An 18,853-nucleotide genomic window follows, 5' to 3' on the forward strand; every position below is an offset into this window, starting at 1 on the left:
ATAGTCATCTTTTGTTGATGCTGTGTTTTCTGAATCAACTTATCTCCTCACCAACCCTGTGAGGTTTAGCTATCAATGTGCCCTATTTTACACAGGAAGAGAGCAGGCTCAGAGAGGTTAACTCACTTTCCCAAGACCACACAGCCGGGAAGTGGGCAGAGCCAGATTTCAAATTCAGAAGACTGACTCCAGAGTGTGCATTTGTAATCTCCTCATGGGACAGTGCCCAGCATGTCATGGTAGCATGTCTTGGTCACTGTGCCTGTCCATTACTTTCTCCTGACTCCGTTTGAAACAATGGACAATCTGACATTCACGTTCCATCTGAAGGGGGTGACCAGAGCTTCCCTTGGGGGTGTTGGCAGTGTGCCCAAAAGTTGCTTGTGAGCCTTGCACGGTGGCACACGCCTGTAACGCAGTCACTCAGGAGGCTGAGGCACAAGGACCCCAGGTCCAGGGCCAGCCTCAGCAACTTAGCGAGACCCTGCTTCAAAATAATAAAAAAAAAATTTTTAAAAGGGGGGTGGGCTGGCGACGCAGCTCAGTGGGGGGCGCACTCGCCTAGCATGCCTGAGACCCTCAGGATCCATTCCCAGGACCACCAAAGAAAAAAAATTGCATTGTGCAGAGGTTTTGTATCCAGAGCCCGAAGCCTGGTAAAGAACAGGGGGTCTAATGACCTGGGGCACCTAGAGGACACGTCCCAACCCACTCACAATGGACACCCTCCTCCAGGATGCAGAAGTCACCCTCTGAAAGCCCAGCTGTGGGTGTTGCGGTCTGCGTGACTCCCGGGCCTCCCGTTGATCCACAGACATCCTCTATGCACGCCCAGCTCACGTGTAAACAGGAGGCGCCAGTGCAGTGCTTAGCGTTTGCAAGGAGCAGCCTTGCTGGGACACTTGGCCAATGAAAACGTGCTTGGAGCCCCTGTTCCCGGTCGGGTGGGCTGAGGCCAGCACAGCTGGTGGATTCATTGTACCTCTGCGTAGGAAAATAATTCATTGGCAGCTGCCAGGAAACTCCGTCCTGAAACCTCGTGGCCGGCAGCACGAGGAGACTTTCCTCTCTCCCTGTCCCTTCCCCAAGTGGCCCTGGCTTTCAGATGATGTGATTTAATTGGGCTCGTGTGCATGGGTATGTGCCTCTATTTATTGACGGGCGTCTTTCCTTAGTATGTCGCTGGCTCCGTGCTCATTCGCAGTTCATTGGAGGTTCGGTGGTAATAAGCTCACGGGCGGGACCCATCCGTTACCCCTGGAAGCAGGTGTGGGGGCAGCGAGACAGAGGCCCGGGTTGAGCTGGGTGTCCTTCACTAGCAGAGGCCCGTCCCAGAGGGCGGGTAGGAGGAGCCCGCGAGGGAGGGAGGCCAGGACAGGAGGCTGCAGGGATTCGAGGCAAGAGGGGTAGAGAAGTCCCCTTGGGGAACAGGACACCCAGCATGTGGCGGCTGGCTGGGCTCACCTCAAGTAAGGAAGCTAGAGAAGGGATCAGAGGTGGCGACAGCTACCCCCTTTTGGCAGCCCCCCGTTAATGATTGGCATACTTAGTGGTTCCTCTCTTCTTGGTGGGGGTGGTCTTCCCCCTCAGGGTCATCTGCACTCAGCCAAGGCTCCTTGTTAACAGGCCATGGGAAGAGAGGGCAGGTTTTATGGCCATGCTGTGTGATTTGGGGTGTATGACTTAACCTCTCTGTGCCTCCAAACTTTTACCTGTAAAGTGTAGATGCTAGAACTCACCCAGAAGAGCCGCTCTGGAATTTTTAAAGATAATCCGTGTAGACCATTTAATGCAGACCATAGAATATTCCGTAAGCGCTCCCCGTGGTAGCTCTTATCACCCAGTGGGAGCTCAGCTAGCCGGCACCTGGGGACCCTTGAGTACATCACCCGCCTCATGAAGGGTGGGCTGGAAACCTCCCCTGTTGTCCTCGGGGCCCACAGGGGCCGGGTCCACGTCCTTGTGAGACTCGAACCCAGGCACACATCCGTCCCACCGCCCACCCTGCATCTTGTGCAAACCCGTCGGCTGCCCTCCTGGCCTGGCTCTCCACCAGGAGCAGAGTGACTGAAAGCGAGCGCCCACATAGAAGTTTCTAGAAAGAATCAACCAGAGGCTGTCCCTCTTCACAAGACAAGTTCTCACAAAAGTTCTTCCATCCTGAAGTGAAATCTGTACTTCACTCTAACCTTCTGACATCCACGACTCTAAAAAGTGATCCGTGTGACATAAAATGAAGAAGAAACACAGGAAAGCAATTTATAAACAGCGGGTATATCTTTTATTCTTCAAATGGTCAGGTTCGTATTAATTCTGCCCATCCAAGAACAGAGGAGGCCTCTCCACCTCCCAAGTCTTTGGTTTCTTCCTTCGGTGTTCCATAATTTTCACCGTGTGGCTCTTTCGCCTCCTTGGTTAGATGGATTTCCAGGGGTTTGGGTGATTATTGTGAATAGATTGGTTTTCCCGATTTCTTTCCCAGCAGAATTGCCGCTGGAGCCTAGGAAAGCACTTGATTTATGGGTGTTGATCTTGTATCTGCCACTTGGCTGGATCCCTTGAGAGGCTCCAGAACCCTTCTGGTGGAGCTGTGTGGGTCTTCCGGACATCGGATCACGTCTTCAGCGAACAGAGATGGTTTGATTTCTTCTCTCTGTTTGGATCCCTTTAATTTCCTTCTCTTGCCTGTGCGCCCTGGTTGGAGTTTCCAGAACCCTATTGAATAGAAGTGCTGAGACTGGACATCCTTGTCCTGTTCCCGACTTTAGAGGAGATGCTTTCAGTTTTCCTCCGTTCGGGATGATGTTAAGCAACACTAGACTAGCAGGTCTCAAACCTGAACATGCCAGGAACCCATCAGCCGGGCTGCTGCTAACTGGATCCTGACCCAGCCTGCCCAGGAGGCGCCCGAGGTCCTGCACAGTTTAACAGACTCCCAGGTAATGCCGCTGCCGCTGGTCCCTGGACCACTCCTGAGTAGCAGGGGACCCGAGGGTACAGGAAGAGGTCGCTGCTGTTTGTTGAATGAGCAAGAATTCGGCAGTGACCGATGCGGCTGGCGCCCAGGTACGCTCGTGGGTGACTCGCTGTGCCCAGAACTCCTGCCGATGGAGTTCTCTGACATCGCAGTCAGACTTCGAGACGTAAAGTCTGCCCTTGCACGAAATCGTAGTTACTTTCCCAGAAAAGTGTTTGCAGGAAGACCACCCACAAGTGCTTTGTGTCATGTGTAAACCCGATCGAGCTCCTGGCCCAAGAGTGATAAATCAGTTGGTCACTCCCGTGCCCTCTGAGGGCCTTCACAAGTCCCACAGGAGGCAGGCCAGTTCTTTGTCATTGGGCGGCGTGTGCCACTCTGCCTTGCTGGGTATCTGGTGTCCCCTCACTGGCTAAGTGCTCGGGGTATCTGCTAATCGTGGTGATGACCAGAAATGTCACCAATATTTCCAGAACACTCCATCGGGGGCAGTCCATAAAAGGAGTCACCAAGGATGCTGGGGTATTCGAGGTCATGCGCAGGAGGCAGGGGGTCCTGAAGAACCTGGGTCCTCAGCGTCCAGCAGAGCTGCCCCACAGGCCTGCCGCCGAGCCAGGGGCCGGGGAGCAGGCTGGAAGGGGGCCGTGGTGCTTGCAGAGCCTGTGCACTTCTGGACACCAGGGCCCACTACCCAGGTCCCAGGTGATGTCACAGGTGGAAATCCAAGCCCAGCATTGCCAGGTCCCCTGGTATTTGATCAAAGGGCAGAAATCCAGATGTTTAGCTGGAATCTTCTGGAAGGGGTTAAACCCCAAGCAAAGGAGGACGCTCCATGGAGTAGGCCAGGTGTCTCTGTTCCAGGTGCGGCCGCTGGCCCAATAGTGAGCTCCCACGGACACCAAAGGCCACGCTGCAGACTCTGGGACTGTCCCCCTGCCCAGTACGGACCCTGACCCTCTGTCCACTCTTCCCCCTGACCACCCACTGGCTGCCTGCCCCTCTTCCTCCGCACCCATCCTGGCTACCTGAGCCCCTTCTCTAGCCGCCCTCTTCCTCCCCGCTGACCCCTCCTGTCCCCAGCACTTGGGCTGGTTCCTCGGCCTGGTTAGGACTTAAGACCAGGAAAGGTCGTTTCTGGACAGAACAAATTCCAAGAGCCCGGGTCTGCACGGGGCCACGGCAGGGCAGGGATTTGGCCCCTCCTCCCCTGCAGGGGACATTTGATAACAGTCTGGGGACATTGTCACAGGGACTGTTACTGGCCTTGGTGGGTCAAGGTCACAGGTGCTGCTGGACACAGCATAGGACGTGCCCTCCACATAACGAGTCTTCCCCAGTGTCCGCGGGGGCCCCGGTGGAGACCTGTCCTGGAAGCATCCGGAAGGGTTGCTCATTCATGTCCCTCACGCCCCCTCCTGGGTATGGTGGCCTTCGGCGTGGGTCACAGGTGACCCGGGTGACAGGGGTTTGGGAGAGGCCCATCTAAGGGTCACGTTCCAGACACGGTGAGGCTTCCCATCCGAACCGCCCTGTGCGGGTCACTGTGCTCCCGAGCAGACCTGCCCCACACCTTCTGAAGACGTTCCCTGTCCCTCGGTCCCTGCTGAAGCAGGCTCCCCAACCTCACGCTGTCTCTGGCCTCTAGTTCCCAGCGTCAGTTCTGACCCGGCGTGACCTTGACCCAGCCTGGCCCTGCCTCTGCCCCGGTTGGAAGTGCCCCACTTCCTGCAGAAGGGCACATGCTGGCCTGGGGGGCCAGGGAGCCTCAGGGACAACTCCCCAGCTCTGCCGCCCTAGCAGGAACTCTCCAGGCCCCATCCCAGCCAGCGCAAGTGACAGGAGCTCCACCAGGTTCTGGGGACCCTGACCCCAAAGACAGCCGGCCCGTGCCGACCCCTGGCCTCCGCTGGAGACGTTTCATTCTCTGGGGTATCACTTACTTATTGTGGACTTGCTGGTGATGTTTGGAATGGCTCCCGTTGCGTCCACCCGAGGTTCACAGTGTGCTGACGCCCGACGCCGGCGGACGGGCCAGGGTTCCGTCCTGAGTGGACCGCCAGGTCTGTCCCCGACAGAGTCACTGCTTTGGAGACCAGAGGAGAGGACATGCGGCTTATAGAAGATTCCCTCATGCAGGGCAGCGCGACCAACGGGGTCAGGGCTCCAGCCGTGTTGGGCCTTCAGAGCTCTGGCATGCGACCTTTGACCTCACCGTGGCCACCTCTGCTTCCTTCTCTGCTCCCGTGTATTTGAGATGTAGACTCCCTCTCTCTCTCCCTCTCTCTCTCTCCGTCTCTCTCTGTCTCTCTCTCTCCATCTCTCTCTGTCTCTCTCTCTCTATCTCTCTCTGTCTCTCTTCCTCTCTTCCTCTCTCTCTCCATCTCTCTCTCCCTCTCTCTCTCTCTCTGTCTCTCTCTCTCTATCTCTCTCTGTCTCTCTTCCTCTCTTCCTCTCTCTCTCCATCTCTCTCCATCTCTCTCTGTCTCTGGGTTGCACATTTGAGTAGGACACTGGGATGCTGGCTCCTGTACGCCTGGCTTATTTCACTCGGCCCCGCGTCCTCCAGGTCCCCCGGGGTGTGGCCCAGGCTGGAAGGACGGAGAGAGCCCCCAGGGCACCCAGCACCGCTTCCGCCTGCTGCCCCTGCCAGCTCTCTTCCCGGGTCTGCGCCACACAGCCAGCTGTCTCTCAGGCCGACCTGGAAAGACCCAGAAGGTGCCCGTTCCGATTCTCCCCTGTGCTGGAGGGGCCGGAGGGCAGGGTGGGTGGCGCGGGCTCACCGGGCTCCTGGCGGTCTCCCGGGCTTCGGCTCTAGAGACGTGCTTTGCAGATTGAGGTCCAGGCTGAGTGGCCGCAGGCAGTGTCAGACAAAAACCAAGCTGGACGCTGGCCGGAGGGCCAGGGGGCTTTAATCAGCGATGACTGCTGCACTAGGGCAGAGAGTCCGGCGTGAACTGGGCCCCGCTGCTCTGTCAGAGGTGACTGGCCCTTCTAAAGGGAGGATGGGGCTGGGGAAGGGCAGCCACGGGGCTCAGCAGAGTCGGGAAGAAACCCGGGAGCCAGGTGGGGGCGGTCCAGGTCCACCCCCGGCGGCCACCTGGTGCTCCTGGAGATCAGCGCCTGCCGTCCCAGAGATGGGGAGACGCCCGCCAGAAGGTACTGACCGGGACAGCCCGCTCCTGTGGCAGCCTTAGCGTTAGGGCTGGGGTTGACCGAGGGGCGCCACCTTGAGCTGGTGGCTTAGTCAGCTTTTTCGTCACTGCGACCAAGAGACCTGACGTGAGGAGCGGAAGTTTATTTTGACTCGCAGTATCAGGAGTCTCAGTCCACAGGTGGCCGACTCCGTGGCTCTGGGTTCGAGGTGAGGCAGGGCATCGTGTGGAGGAGGCGAGCAGCTCAGGACGTGGCACTGGGAAACAGGGAGCTCCACTCACCAGGGACAGACTGTAAACCCCAGTGACCTTCTCCAGGCACGGCCTGCCTGCAGGTACCACCCAGTGGTGAATGAACCCATATCAGTGGATTAATCCACTGATGAAGTTAAGGCTCTCAGAACCCAAGCATTTCCCCTCTGAACTATTTTGCTTGTCTAACACTGAAGCTTTTAGGAGACACCGCGCATCTAAACCAGAACAGCTGATACAAACTGCTAGTGTTCCCCTCGGGCCTGGAGACCAAGGTGGAGGCCTCTTGAGGAGGCCCAGAGGACCTGCTGGAGTTTAGTCAGGGAGTGGGGGACCGTCCACAGAAGGGCGGCTCCCTCCCTGAGCACGACCCCGACTCAGGGTCCTGAGTTGCTGCTGCACCCCCGTGTCCGCTCAGCACAGCTCTGTCTCCTCTGGGTATTTATTACAGTCCAAGCAACAGGCAGGTCCAGCCCAAGGCCGGTCACGTGGAGAGACCCAAGAGAATCTTCAGCCTTCGGTTCCAAAGCGAGGAGACCTTCAGGATCACACGTGTGTGAAAATATCACAGTTCTCATGCTTCGGCTCAGGACCCCCTAATGCCCTGAAGCATTTTGGGGACCCTCGAAGAGTTTTGTTTAGGAAAATGACTCCCATCAATTATTTGCCATTTCTGGACTTTTTAAACCAAGGCCTTCTTAAAATGCTCATTTATGGATTCACTTAAAAACAATTAAGAAAGCAATCCATTTTGTGCCTATCGAAGTAAGACTTTTAATGGAAAAAGGTATATTTTGCACAACAACAACAACCAAGCTTCAGCGAGATGGTTTTGCAAGTCTCTGTGACGTCTGGCCTGGTAGAAAGAAGCGCTTCTGCTCCTTTGAGTATTGCCAGACCTGACACCACAGAGGCTGCGGAAGACTCCACCGCACCATTGCAAGAAAATGAGCAGAAAGGAAGTTACGGAGAAAATAGTTTGTCCTTGAAGACCCTCTGGGAGGGTCTCGGGACCCCGGGGTGTCCCCAGACTACACTTTGAGCTCCGCCCCAATAGATCTTCATTGCCAGCGTTGATTTCATCTTCATAAGTCACAGCTAACGTTGGTGGAATGCTGGGCACTGATCTGAATGCTTCGGGCGGATTCATGCTCTGAATTCTCGGGCGGCCCCGTTGGGCTATAGTATTTATCCCCATTTAACAGAGGGGAAATTAAGGTTGGCCTGGGTCAATGCACCCCGGGTCCCTTAGTAAGCGAAGTGGCAAGGTCTGGATTTGAACCCACTACCCCTCACCCCACCCGCTCAGCAGTTAAAAGTAGGGTCATGTGGCTGCTTGGCAGGTGCTGTATGCAGATGGGGTGTTCTTTTGTCCCCTGGAATCCAGGGTCACTTTGCGAAGCTGCTCTTCTTCCCCACCGTGGTTGGAGAGGAGAAGACGGAGGCTCCAGAGGGTGAGCTTCCTGCCCCTCCCGCCCTGTCTCGGGGTGAAGGAGCGGAGGCTGGACCCGCCAGCCCACCTGTCCAGCTCCTTCCTCCTCACCCAGGCCTGTGCGCCCCCTTCGCATGGGGCTGGGCTGCAGAGGTCTTTTCATGTGGAGTTCTGGCGAAGCTGCCCGTGTCCAGCATGGCCCAGGGCTCGCTACAGGGCAGCCGCCTTCCAGGCAGGCCAGGGGCCTGTGCACTGGCAGCCCTTGCAGCTACGCGTCCTCACCAGGTCCACGCGCACTGCACCTCCACTCGTCCACCCTGGCACCGAGGTCCTTCCAGAAGCAGGGGTGGGCTTTTCCCCCAGTGTCCCTCCCAGTGACTTTGGTAGCCCTGGCGATAAGAACAAAGCCAGTTCAGCAAACAGCTACCCATGCACCTGGCCCAGCAGGAAGCCATAAACCGGCCGGCCAGCGGTAGGACAGGTGCCTCCCGTCCAGCAGCACACCTGCTGGGATTTCCCTTTGGCACCTTCCCTCTGCCCCACCTTGTTTTTTTTTCCTGGTACAAGGATTGAACTCAGGGCTGCTCTACCACTGAGCCACGCCCTGAGCCTTGTCCACTTTTTATTTTGAGATGGGGTCTCACTAAGTTGCTCAGGCTGGCCTCAGCCTTGCGATCCTCCTGCCTCAGCCTCCCACGTCCCTGGGATTGAAAGTGTACACCACTGTGCCCATCCCATCCCTATGCTTAGTAGCTGCTGAGAGGCGTGACCTCCAGACTTGGAGAGCCTGGGTTCAGATGACTCCGAGGTGGGTGGATTCAGTCCCAGAAACAGCATTCCCATCCAAAATCAAAAACAAAGTGGAGACCATGAAAGTATCTCCCGCGCAGGCACGTCACCAAGGTGAGGTGAGTCAGGAGGTGCAAGGCGGGGAGCGGGTCCTTGCACGCAGTGAGCGCTGCCCACACGCTTGAGTAAATGCTTGATCTATTCACTCGGTTTCTGGGAGGCAGGTGCCAGCCTCCACTCCCTGGAAACAGGCAGAGAGAGATGAAGTGGCCTGTCCTGGCGTGAAGAGCTGGTGAATGGAGGAGGGAGGAATCGGCCGGTGTCAGCCTGACTCCAGACTTCCGAATCCGAGATTCAGTGATGGAAGGATGAGGCTGGGATGTCAGAGCCTCCATTCCATCCTCCATCCCTCCGTCTCCTAAAGTCCATCAAGTTGTTTTTCTTTTCTTTTTTTCTTTTGCGTGCACATATGCTCACATGCATGGTGCTGGGGATTGGACCTAGGTTTCCCTACCACTGAGCCACATCCCCATTCCATTTGATTTTTTATTTTGAGGAAGGGCCTTCCTAAGTTGCCGAGGCTGGCCTTGAACTTGTGATCCTCCTACCTCAGCCTCCCAAGCCACTGGGACGAGAAGACATGTACCACGGTTCCCAGCAGCATCAAATGGATTTTCCATGAGCTGAAGTGGCAGAACTTTGTGCGCCGATCATGTTGATTTACACCTGACTCAGAGAACGTTCAGGTGCACTCCTGGACCCCTCACCCATCTGTTTACAGATGAGAAAATGGAGTGTCACTAAGGCAAGACAGGTGCCCGGCCCTCTGCCCTCCCTGCTGGGTGCTCCATCTACACAGCAGCAAGAGCAGAGCTTGATCTCTAAGCATGTAGTTCAAAAACACAGCCACCGCCCCACCTCTCAGAAACAGGACCCAGGGCCCGGGACGCAGCAAACCGAGTGGAGAGCCACCCCGAGGTGTGGACGCCAGACAACCCGGGAAAGACAGAAACAGCCCATATCGTGGTTAGCATATTTCTACCTGATTGAAATTGGCTCTACACATGCCCAAGGTTGAACAGAAATGGAGGACATGATTGCATTTAATTATTCCTCCGGAATAAAAATGGATTCTAGCAACGGCTTCGAGGTGAGGTGACAGCAGAGTAATTAGAGTTTTGAAGCTCGCACGCAAACATTGAAATGTGCAATCATTGTAATAAGTGCATTAAAATAAAATAAGTCAAAGGGTTGCATTTGCATAAATAACCCAAGGTGAGAGAGCAGGGTCGGTTAAGAATGCAGGAGGCGTCGTCGGGCAATCACGATGGAGAAGTCACATCTGGTCCACTTGGGTGGAGAAGCCAAGGCCAGCATTAACCAGTAGGTCCCCAGTCTGGGTCTGTAGTTCATTCTTCCTCCTGTTTGAGTGGCAGGAAGGTTCCAGAAGCTTCACATACATGCATCCTCACCAGATTACCCCCACTGGGCCCATGTTCCAGGTGAGGAAACTGAGGCCCAGGGAGCTTGAGTCGCTTCCTGACGAGCAGGGTGACCTTGGGCACTTAGGATCTGTGCCTCTGCGAGTGTGCCGCAGGACCAGGGACACGGTGCTCTGGGAATCCTCGGCGTGAAGGGCTGGAGCATGGGGACGCGTGGACATTGGCCAGTGATAGTTCTCTCCAGTGGATTTGCTGGAACCTTCTGAGGTTTTGCATGGAGAAGAGGATGTGGGTTTGGCTTTGGGGACTTGGGGGGGGGGGAATCCAGAGAAAGGAGAAGAGCTGAGACCTGTGGGGCTCTTGGGGACCACAGGAGGAATCAAGGGTGACCTCTCAGGTCCACAGACGGACGAATGGCCATGGAAGGCAAGGTGTATGTACAGGGGCGGTAGTCCACGCTCACGTAGGAAGGAATCCTGTAGCGTGCAGCCCGGGGGTGAGCCTTGAGGACAGGAAGTAGGCCGGTGAAGCAATGCAGGCTCAGCGACGCGGGATTTGCCAAGGGACACCATCATAGGGTCAGGGAGGGGAGAGGCGGTGGCCGGGCTGAGTGAGGCCTTTGGGAACCACTCGCCAACAGGCCTAAAGTCTCAGGCACGCAATCCAATGAAGTCCTGCGGGTCTGCTGCACAGCCTCATCCCTGCGGTCAACAGTGCTTCATTGAACACTTAAAAACTGGGGGACGGGGTCAGGCTCATGAACACAATGAAATTATAGTCTATTAAAATTTTCATCCCACAGCATAAGAAAATTCGAGAAATTTTCGAATTTGGGGGAAGGTGAGGGAGAACTCACCGGTCACTGTGGAAAACAGCGTGGATCAGGGTGATGGATTCCCAGACCTTCGGATTCTCAGACCTGCCTGATTCTCACTGACCGTGCCTCTTGGGGATGTTTCTAGAAGCTAGTATCTGTGAGTTCTGCTTTCGAGAGGACAAAACATCTTCCTTCCCTCTTGCACGTGAATCTTTCAATTTCTCTGGGCGGCTGAGCCATGTTGAGGCGGGCAGAGGCCACAGGGCCAGCCTGAGCCCGCCACCCCCTTTGCTGTAGGCTCTCCTGAGTCGGATGACTCGGGAGCCAGGTGGGATCAGGTGGCGGTCCCCTATAGTGCCAATGAGACGGAGGAATCGACATTCTCAGAGCGCGAGATCAGCTGTGTTGGTCGTGGCGGATGGAGGAAGGGATCTGGCCTCTCCTCGGCCTAGCTTTGCTTGGTGAAACTCTGCCAGAAAGTGGTAGAAAACATGAGCTTTCGAAATAGGTAGTTTATGGAGGTTGTTGGGGGTTGATGGGGATTTTCCGCTCAGGGCACCAAACTTGGTGACCCTCTGTTAACAGAAAGAGAAAAACCTCAGAATAAGACTGTTGCCGTCTCTAAAGACTTTAGTTTCTCTGGCTTATTCCTTGCCCTCTTGTGAGTGTCCAGCAAACGGGCTTAGTGACAGAATTAAAATTCATGTTGTTAGGGTTAGCGTCATCAAACTGATTGTCTCTCTGTTGGAGTCAAAAATAAGAAAGAAAAAAAGAAAAGAAAAAAAGGTAACAAACTCGGTTCTTGTATTTGGGGATAACTGGGAGGAAGGTGGTCAAGCTGGCTCCTGCGTTAGTAAGCATGAGCTAGACCATGCTGCAATAACAGAGATCCCCCAAATCTCAGTGACCTTAAGCAGCAGAGGTCCCTTCTGCCCACTGGGGATGGGTGGGGTCTGCTCTGTACTGGCCACCCTCAGGGCTGCAGGGCCTTCGCCATCAGGAGCATGACCAGTGTGTTGGTCACCTTCCCATTGCTGTGATAAAATACCCGAGACAAACAGCTTAAGGGAGGGAGAATTTACTTTGGCTCACAGTTTCAGAGGTTTCTGTCCATGGAGGCTCGGCCATTGCTTGTGGCCCTGTGGCGAGACAGCACATCATGGTGGGAACGTATGGTGGAAGACACTTGTCCAGCTCATGACAGCCAGGAAGTGAAAAAGTGAGAGAGGAAGGAGCTGGTGTCCCATGTCCCCTTCAAGGGCACGTGCTCCCAGCACCTAACTTCCTCCAGGTCCCACATCCCAGATGTCCCACGGCCTCGGTACGGCTCTAATAACCTTCCACAAGGGTCTTCAGAGGACATTTAAGACCCCAACCATGAGAGCTGATGGTGGTGCAGCGGAGGAGGCGTGGCCCTGGCCCCTGGCTGCAGCCCCATGGCTTGGCTGTGCCCAACTTGCAGGGACCCGGCCTTCTTCTGGGCCTAGAAGGAAGGGCACTGCGTGGCGCCCCTGCCCCGTCCAGCTCCCTTCCCACGTGGGCTGCTGTGGGCGGAGAGGATGCTGGCCTGGGTCCCCACGTGGAGAAGGGGAGCTGACCGCCTCTTGGCTCACCTCCCCGGAGGACGGAAGGGTGGCAGCATGCCAGCTCCTTCCAGAGTCAGGGGCGGGTTCACGGCCTGCCCCAGGTGGCTGTGGGCGGATGACACCTGACCTTTCCCTCCCTCTTCTGTGCGATGGCAGAAGGTGGTGATGACCTCGGAGCTTATTTCTGGAGGTCAGGCAAGGCCTCGCACTGCAGGGCTCTGCGCGGTGCCGCGTGCGGTGCGGTCACAGCACTAGGCTGCCCTCGGTGTGGAAGGCCAGGGGAGGTCCTCCTCAGAGGGCGGTCCCGCCTGTCCACCACGCGGGGTCTGTGAGTCACTTCCTGCTGTGCCTGGGTGGCACTAAGTGCTCAGAAAACGAGTCTGAGAGGCTCTTGGGATTCCTCGAGGGCCTCTAGATAGACAGGAGGGAAAGAGGAGCATCGGCGTGGTGTGTTCAGGGCGCAGGAACCGAGGGCTCCGCAGGCGTCACAAGACCCTGTGGGCGGGAAAGAAGGGCCACCACCCGGAGGTCCTGATCACAGGTCAGGGTGCCCCGCGGCCCTCCACGTCCACGTTTCTGCCTCCAGTTTTGGGGGTTCAACCAACTACAGATTGAAAATATTCAGGGGAAAAAAAGGTGCGTAAGTAATTAAATCAAATATTTTTTTTAATTAAAAAAATACCCATGGTTTTCAAGAACTGCATAGTGTCCATTGTGTGGGTGAATCCTAAGTCAGTTAGCAGATTCTCTTTTGTTCAGTATTTGGCTATTTTTATTTTCCCATTAAAATAGCACTGCTATTAATATCTCTGTTAAAAAAAAAAAAAAAAGAAAGTGCATCTGTACTGAGCACAGTTCATGTCATTATTCCCTAAACAACTGTTTCCATTTTCCAAATGACTAAATCAAGTGATTTAAGTATCTAAAGAGGATTTGAAGAACACAGATGGGAAGACGCGTGTAGGGTCTTTGCGGATAGGAGGCCATTTCATGTAAGGGAGCGAGCACCTCTGAATTTGGCGTCTCAGGGGGTCCTTGGAACCAGGCCCTGGTGGGCACCAAGGATCACTGAAATGGCAGCTCCTGGGTGCCCAGCAGCTGCTCTTGGCCCTGGTGACTCGGGTCTCCTTCCCTCTTCCTGCCCCTGCCTCCTGCTCCTGCTGCCTCCAGCTGTAGCACTCGGTGGCCCCAGCTTCTGACCCGTCTCTCTGATGACCCCAACACAGTGGATCGCTGGGCAGCCTCCGATAGCTGTTCACGGGTCTCACGCCCACAGCAGACCGTTGAGCAGAGTCAGGCTGGTGCTAGAGGGGAGCAGGCGATGGTGTCAGCAGGGCCCTCGGGCTCCCTGGATCAGGTACTGCAGCTGGCAGCCGAGAGCCCAGGGTCTGGGTCTGTCCTGCGGAAGTCAGCCTCACCACCGCCTTACCTTGGGCAAGTCCCTGGGTAGCGGATGCTCAGTGCCCCACCCATACCCAGCGTGCATGGTGGCCAGGAGCTCTCCTGGTGTCAGCTGTCATTCATGGTACTTCATGCCAGGGACATGGGGCAGAAGAGAGGTGGGCAGCCCTGTGGACGGCTTCTTCTCAGGCTGCAGCTGAGCCAAATGGGGACACAGAGATGGGGCAGCTACACCCCCTGCAGAGGAGAGGAGGCTTGCAGACTCAACTCCTGCAGAGCAAGGATCAGACTCTTCCTCCAAGGGCCAGACAGAGGTGTTCTGTTCTATAGGCCAGCGGTTCCATGGCAACCGCTCCATTTCAACCGCTCCATCTAGTGGTATCATCCACGGGCAGTGCACAGAAGAACAGGTGTGGCTGAGTTTCAATAAAACTTTATTTACAAAAGTAGGTGGCAGGCCAGATTTGGGCACAGGGCTGCAGTTTACTGACCTGCTGGATGGAGAGCTGTGCAGAGCATGGGCTGTCTTGTCCACTGCTCGGTGCAGTTGCCACTGCCCTCTCCTCACCTCTTGTCCTTGGGAACTGTGAAGGGGCACATTTTAGCCTCCTTAAAAAACAGAAAGCACACACACACACACCAGCTGTGCTACTTATCACCTGTGTGCTTCTATAGCAACAGGAGCAGATTTAGGGAGCCCATGAGTGTTCTCTGTGCCTTGGGAGGTGTCCCCCCTGGGCGTGCTCTGGGACACTGGACACCTTACAGGTTACGCTCTGGGAAGGGCCTGTACACAGAAGCCACATTTCACGAACGATTCCAACCATTTGATCCAACCTGAAAATCAGTAGGACCCATCTGCCCACGGAGGAGCTGAGTTTCCAGCACCACCTTTCTGGAAAGATCCATGGCATGCATGGTCTCCACTGACTCCTGACCTCTCTCTTGACCCCAGGTGACTTTATTCGGCCAGCTCCACTTAACCAGCATGGAGAGCTGAAGGTCTTTCCTCCAGAATTCACAAGGGCTCGAGTCTGGATGTCTCCGAAGGGCAGAGATACAGGGGCATGTTAAAGGCAGAGAGAGTGCACAATGTCCTGCCAATATTTTCTCCTTTTATCACATTATTATGTCATTTTCAACCTTCCCAGAAACCATCACAGCACTTTCTGCTAGAGTTTAAACAGGAAGTTGGAGCAAAATATTTGTTACCCGGCGGCAGAGATGGTAAGGGAAAGAACCCGATTGAGGCATCGAGAATCTCTGTCAGAGCCCCGAGAGCTTGCAAAGCCCTCATGTCTAGTTGACGTGTCTCACATATCCAGGCGGGGAAACCGAGGTCCAGGGAGAGGCCCTCACAGGGTGTGTGCCGCCAGCAGAGGTGCGGCTGGACTCTGGCTCAGACTTCCAAAGCTGCACGCCCCACCCCTTGTGGCCACCCCCTCAGCCCAGCAGCTCACTAACATTTCCCTTCTGTTTCTCCACCTCCTGCAGGACGGCTACTTCTCTCACCGGCCCAAAGAGAAAGTGCGGACCGACAGCAACAACGAGAACTCCGTTCCTAAGGATTTTGAGAACGTGGACAATAGCAACTTCGCACCCAGGACCCAGAAGCAGAAGCACCAGCCTGAGTCTGCGAAGAAGCCCCCCGGGCGACAGAAGGAGCGTTTGCAGAGAAAGCTGGAGCCCCAGGAGAAAGGGCAGGGACAGGGACGCCCCTTCCTGGGGAAAGGCCCCAAGGAGGCCCTGCCTCCCCGGGACAGCGCCGCAGCCAACAGCAGCCGAGGGAAGGACGCCCCCAGACCGCCCCACGCCAGGAGGAGCGGCGGCAGCTCCCGGGAGACCAAACACGACCAGCCCCCCAAGTGCGACATCTCCGGCAAGGAGGCCATCTCTGCCCTGTCCCGCTCCAAGTCCAAGCACTGCCGCCAGGAGATCGGGGAGACCTACTGCCGCCACAAGCTGGGGCTGCTGATGCCCGAGAAGGTGACTCGGTTCTGCCCCCTGGAGGGTAAGTCCCACCCTGCTCCGCGCAGACCTGAGCGCAGCTGTCCCCCTTCCCAGGCCCCAGCTGGGGGCACAGGATCTGATTTGTTCGGGTGCTTTGGGAACCGAAGTCCCTTGTAAGAAGAGTTTTACAGAATCACGTTACCTTTGCTGTCGCGTTAACCCATTACCTTTATGGAAAAGGATAAAGCTACAGTGAAATCGGGCCACGGTGAGTGGCGGGAGGCGAGGGGGCCGCGTGGAGAGGGCCTGGTATCTCTCCCAGCAGAGTCGCGGGCTTGGATTTGAGCTGGACATGATTGACGTGAGGTGTGGTCTGGGGGATTTCTGGTTGGCCACCTTGACTCTGGAGCTCTGAGCACGGCCTCCCTTCTCCACCCGGAGCCCCTTCCTTTCTGACTTCCTCTTTCCTCTTACCCCTCTCCTCTCTGGACTTCCTCCCTTGCTCCTCCCCGGTGCAGGGCACTCTCCCCATGCCCGTGACCCAGGGATAATCAGACCTCTTCCCAAGATGCAGGGCAGGCTCGGAGTTCATAGCGAATTCACGGGCAGCGTGGAGGGGCCCTGGAGGTGGGGGCCAGTCTTGCACAGGTGAGCCGCACCTGTTTCTCTGCATCTAAATCCGTAGCGTGGACGTGGGCATCTTGGCCCTGACCTATACTTCACTGGTGCCCAGGGGTGTGGGCGCAGCCTCTGCCGCTCAGGCTGTCAGAGCATCGCTCTGTGCCAGGCTTCCTGTGGGGAGCTGTGTCCCCATCCACTCAGCACGGAGGCTGTGAGCTGAATTCATTTCCAGACAAGAAATGCAGAACCTGAGAAGGTCACACAGTTTGTAAGCAACCTCCTGAGATTGCACGTTGAGACCCCGGAGATAGAGATGAGCCAGACTGGATGAGGCCTCGCTTTCTTCTGTCCCCTCCTTCCTCCCCTTCTCTGTATATTAGCAGGAAATTCCTAACTGGTCCCAGAGGAGGGAGGACCCCGTGCCCCACCTGGCTGGCTCTAGACTCGGTCACTGCTGGCCCTGCACACACGGGCTTCCCTCCCTTTCACCAGCGGACAGTAAGGTGGCCCCCGGGAACCTGTTTACATTTTATTCTCCCTTGGACCAGACCTTCTAGTTTGTAACTGTGTGCCTGGTTGTCCTGTCCCTGGAGAGGGCAGATGGCATCCAGAAGGAATTTCGTTCAGAGAGGGGGTGCTGGTAAGGACAGAGCAGGGAGCGTCTGCAATGAAGAGCCGTGGATTCCAAGCTGAGCTGCCAGCCAACAGGGAGGGCCTCGCCCTCTCTGGTCCCGGGTCCTTGCTCATCCAGGGGGCAGCAGGCATTAGATGCTCATGGCGTCTTCCCGCTCTGCCTCCCCTGGGACCGGCTTCACAGCTCCTGCTCACCCCATGCAGTCACTGTGCCACAGGGCGAGGCCTGGCTTTGCCACCGTCCCTCACAAAGTAGACAGAGGTTCAAAAATATCTCCTTGTTATTTTCTAAATTCAAATAGCACACACACAAAAATAATGTTCTCTTTTGCTTTGAAGGGAAGAGAAATGACCCCAGATTACCACTGGATGTGAACTGATCCAGAGTCCCCAGGGTCTTGGATGGGGAAGGACACAGAGAAAGACCTGGAAGGTGATGGGGGGTTCAGGGTCAACCTGTGGGGCAGGAATGGATCCACCTCACTGTCAAGACAGAGGTCAGAGAATTTAGCCAGCCCACTGCAGAACAGGGACACTTTGGGTCCCCATATTGGTGCATCCAGGAGCCAGGCGAGGCCTGCCTAGTGGCCTCCACCCCCTGCCTCTCTGGATGCAGAAGGGAGGTGGGTGGACAGGACTGCAGGGGGAGAGCAGGGCAGGAGACCCCTCAGAGAAACCTTCATTCAACTGGACGGAGACGACCTTGAGGCCCCCGTAGGGCCCCAGGTCACCCGTGATAGGAGCCTGCTCCTGCTGAGCCAGGGTTGGTCTCCAGGGGCTCTATGCCTGCACTCACCAAACTGCGGATGAAAAATATTCCAGAAACTTCATCCGTGCTCAATACGGACTTCCTTGTCTTGTGACCGCTCTCCACACAACACAGGACAGCAACTGTTCAATGACATGCACATTGTATCAGCTCTTCCAGGCGACCTAGCGGTGACTTACGGCACGTGGGTTAGAAAGACCACAGCATTTTACGTCAGGTTGAGCATCTGTGGATTCCGGCCGCCTAGCTGGGCGGTGCCTGAACCGATGGTACGTGCCTCTGTGCGCACCAGTCGCAGTGCAGGATTTGGATCTGACAGGCGGCAGCCACGTGAGCTAAGTGCCTAGACAGAGGGCTGGAGGGACAGGCAGCCACCCCCTCCGTGGGACGCAGTCCGTGGCATTGGGATAACCTGAGCGTGTCAGGCAAGCTCATCTCTGTTTTTTGAGCTTTTTGCAGTGAATGTGCAGCCACGCAGTACTTTCTTCTCAATAGGGAGGTTTAAAAAGAAAGACTCGGCTCTCCCTTGCAGGTTCGCCCTCGGCTATGGGTCCAGGTGGTCCCGTCTGTACTCCGACGGGACTTGGCACATCCACATAATTAGGTGGAAGGTGATGTTTCCAAAACCTTTTGTTTACCCGATGCCCGCAGAGAAGTTTTGGAAGCCTGGGTTGAAGGTTCACCCAGGAGACTATATAGGGCTCCTACTGTATACCAGGTACACTGGTTCTGCAAATGGCCAGAGAGTAAATATTTAGGGGTTCACGGATCCTACAGGCTCCAGCACAACTATTGAATTCGCTGCAGTCACAAAAGGGCAAGCATAAATGTACCCAGTTACGTTCTGATGAAACTTAGCCTGCAGACAAAGCCCCTGGGCCAGACCGGCCGCTGGGCCCCAGGTGGCTGGCTGGCTCCTGTTTAAGTACCAACTCTGTGAACAGCGGCTCCTCCACTTTTGATGGGTTCACGCCATCATGGATCCAGCACAGACTGGAAAGGCCAGTGAGTTGGAAATGCATCTGAGGCACC

General features: G+C 55.9%; 1 protein-coding gene across 3 annotated transcripts in view; it reads left to right on the forward strand.

The window, feature by feature from the left end:
* The window catches only part of XYLT1 (xylosyltransferase 1), a 257,946-nt gene that overhangs the window by 135,032 nt on the left and 104,061 nt on the right, over positions 1 to 18,853 (forward strand). For all 3 annotated transcript variants that reach the window (XM_079120851.1, XM_079120850.1, XM_079120852.1), the window contains one exon: positions 15,343 to 15,859. In XM_079120851.1, coding sequence (XP_078976977.1) covers positions 15,343 to 15,859 — 517 coding nt within the window. The remainder of the gene's footprint in view (positions 1 to 15,342; positions 15,860 to 18,853) is intronic.

This window comes from Sciurus vulgaris, assembly GCF_902686455.1.
Source record: "Sciurus vulgaris genome assembly, chromosome: 18".
Classification (NCBI taxonomy): Eukaryota; Metazoa; Chordata; class Mammalia; order Rodentia; family Sciuridae; genus Sciurus; species Sciurus vulgaris.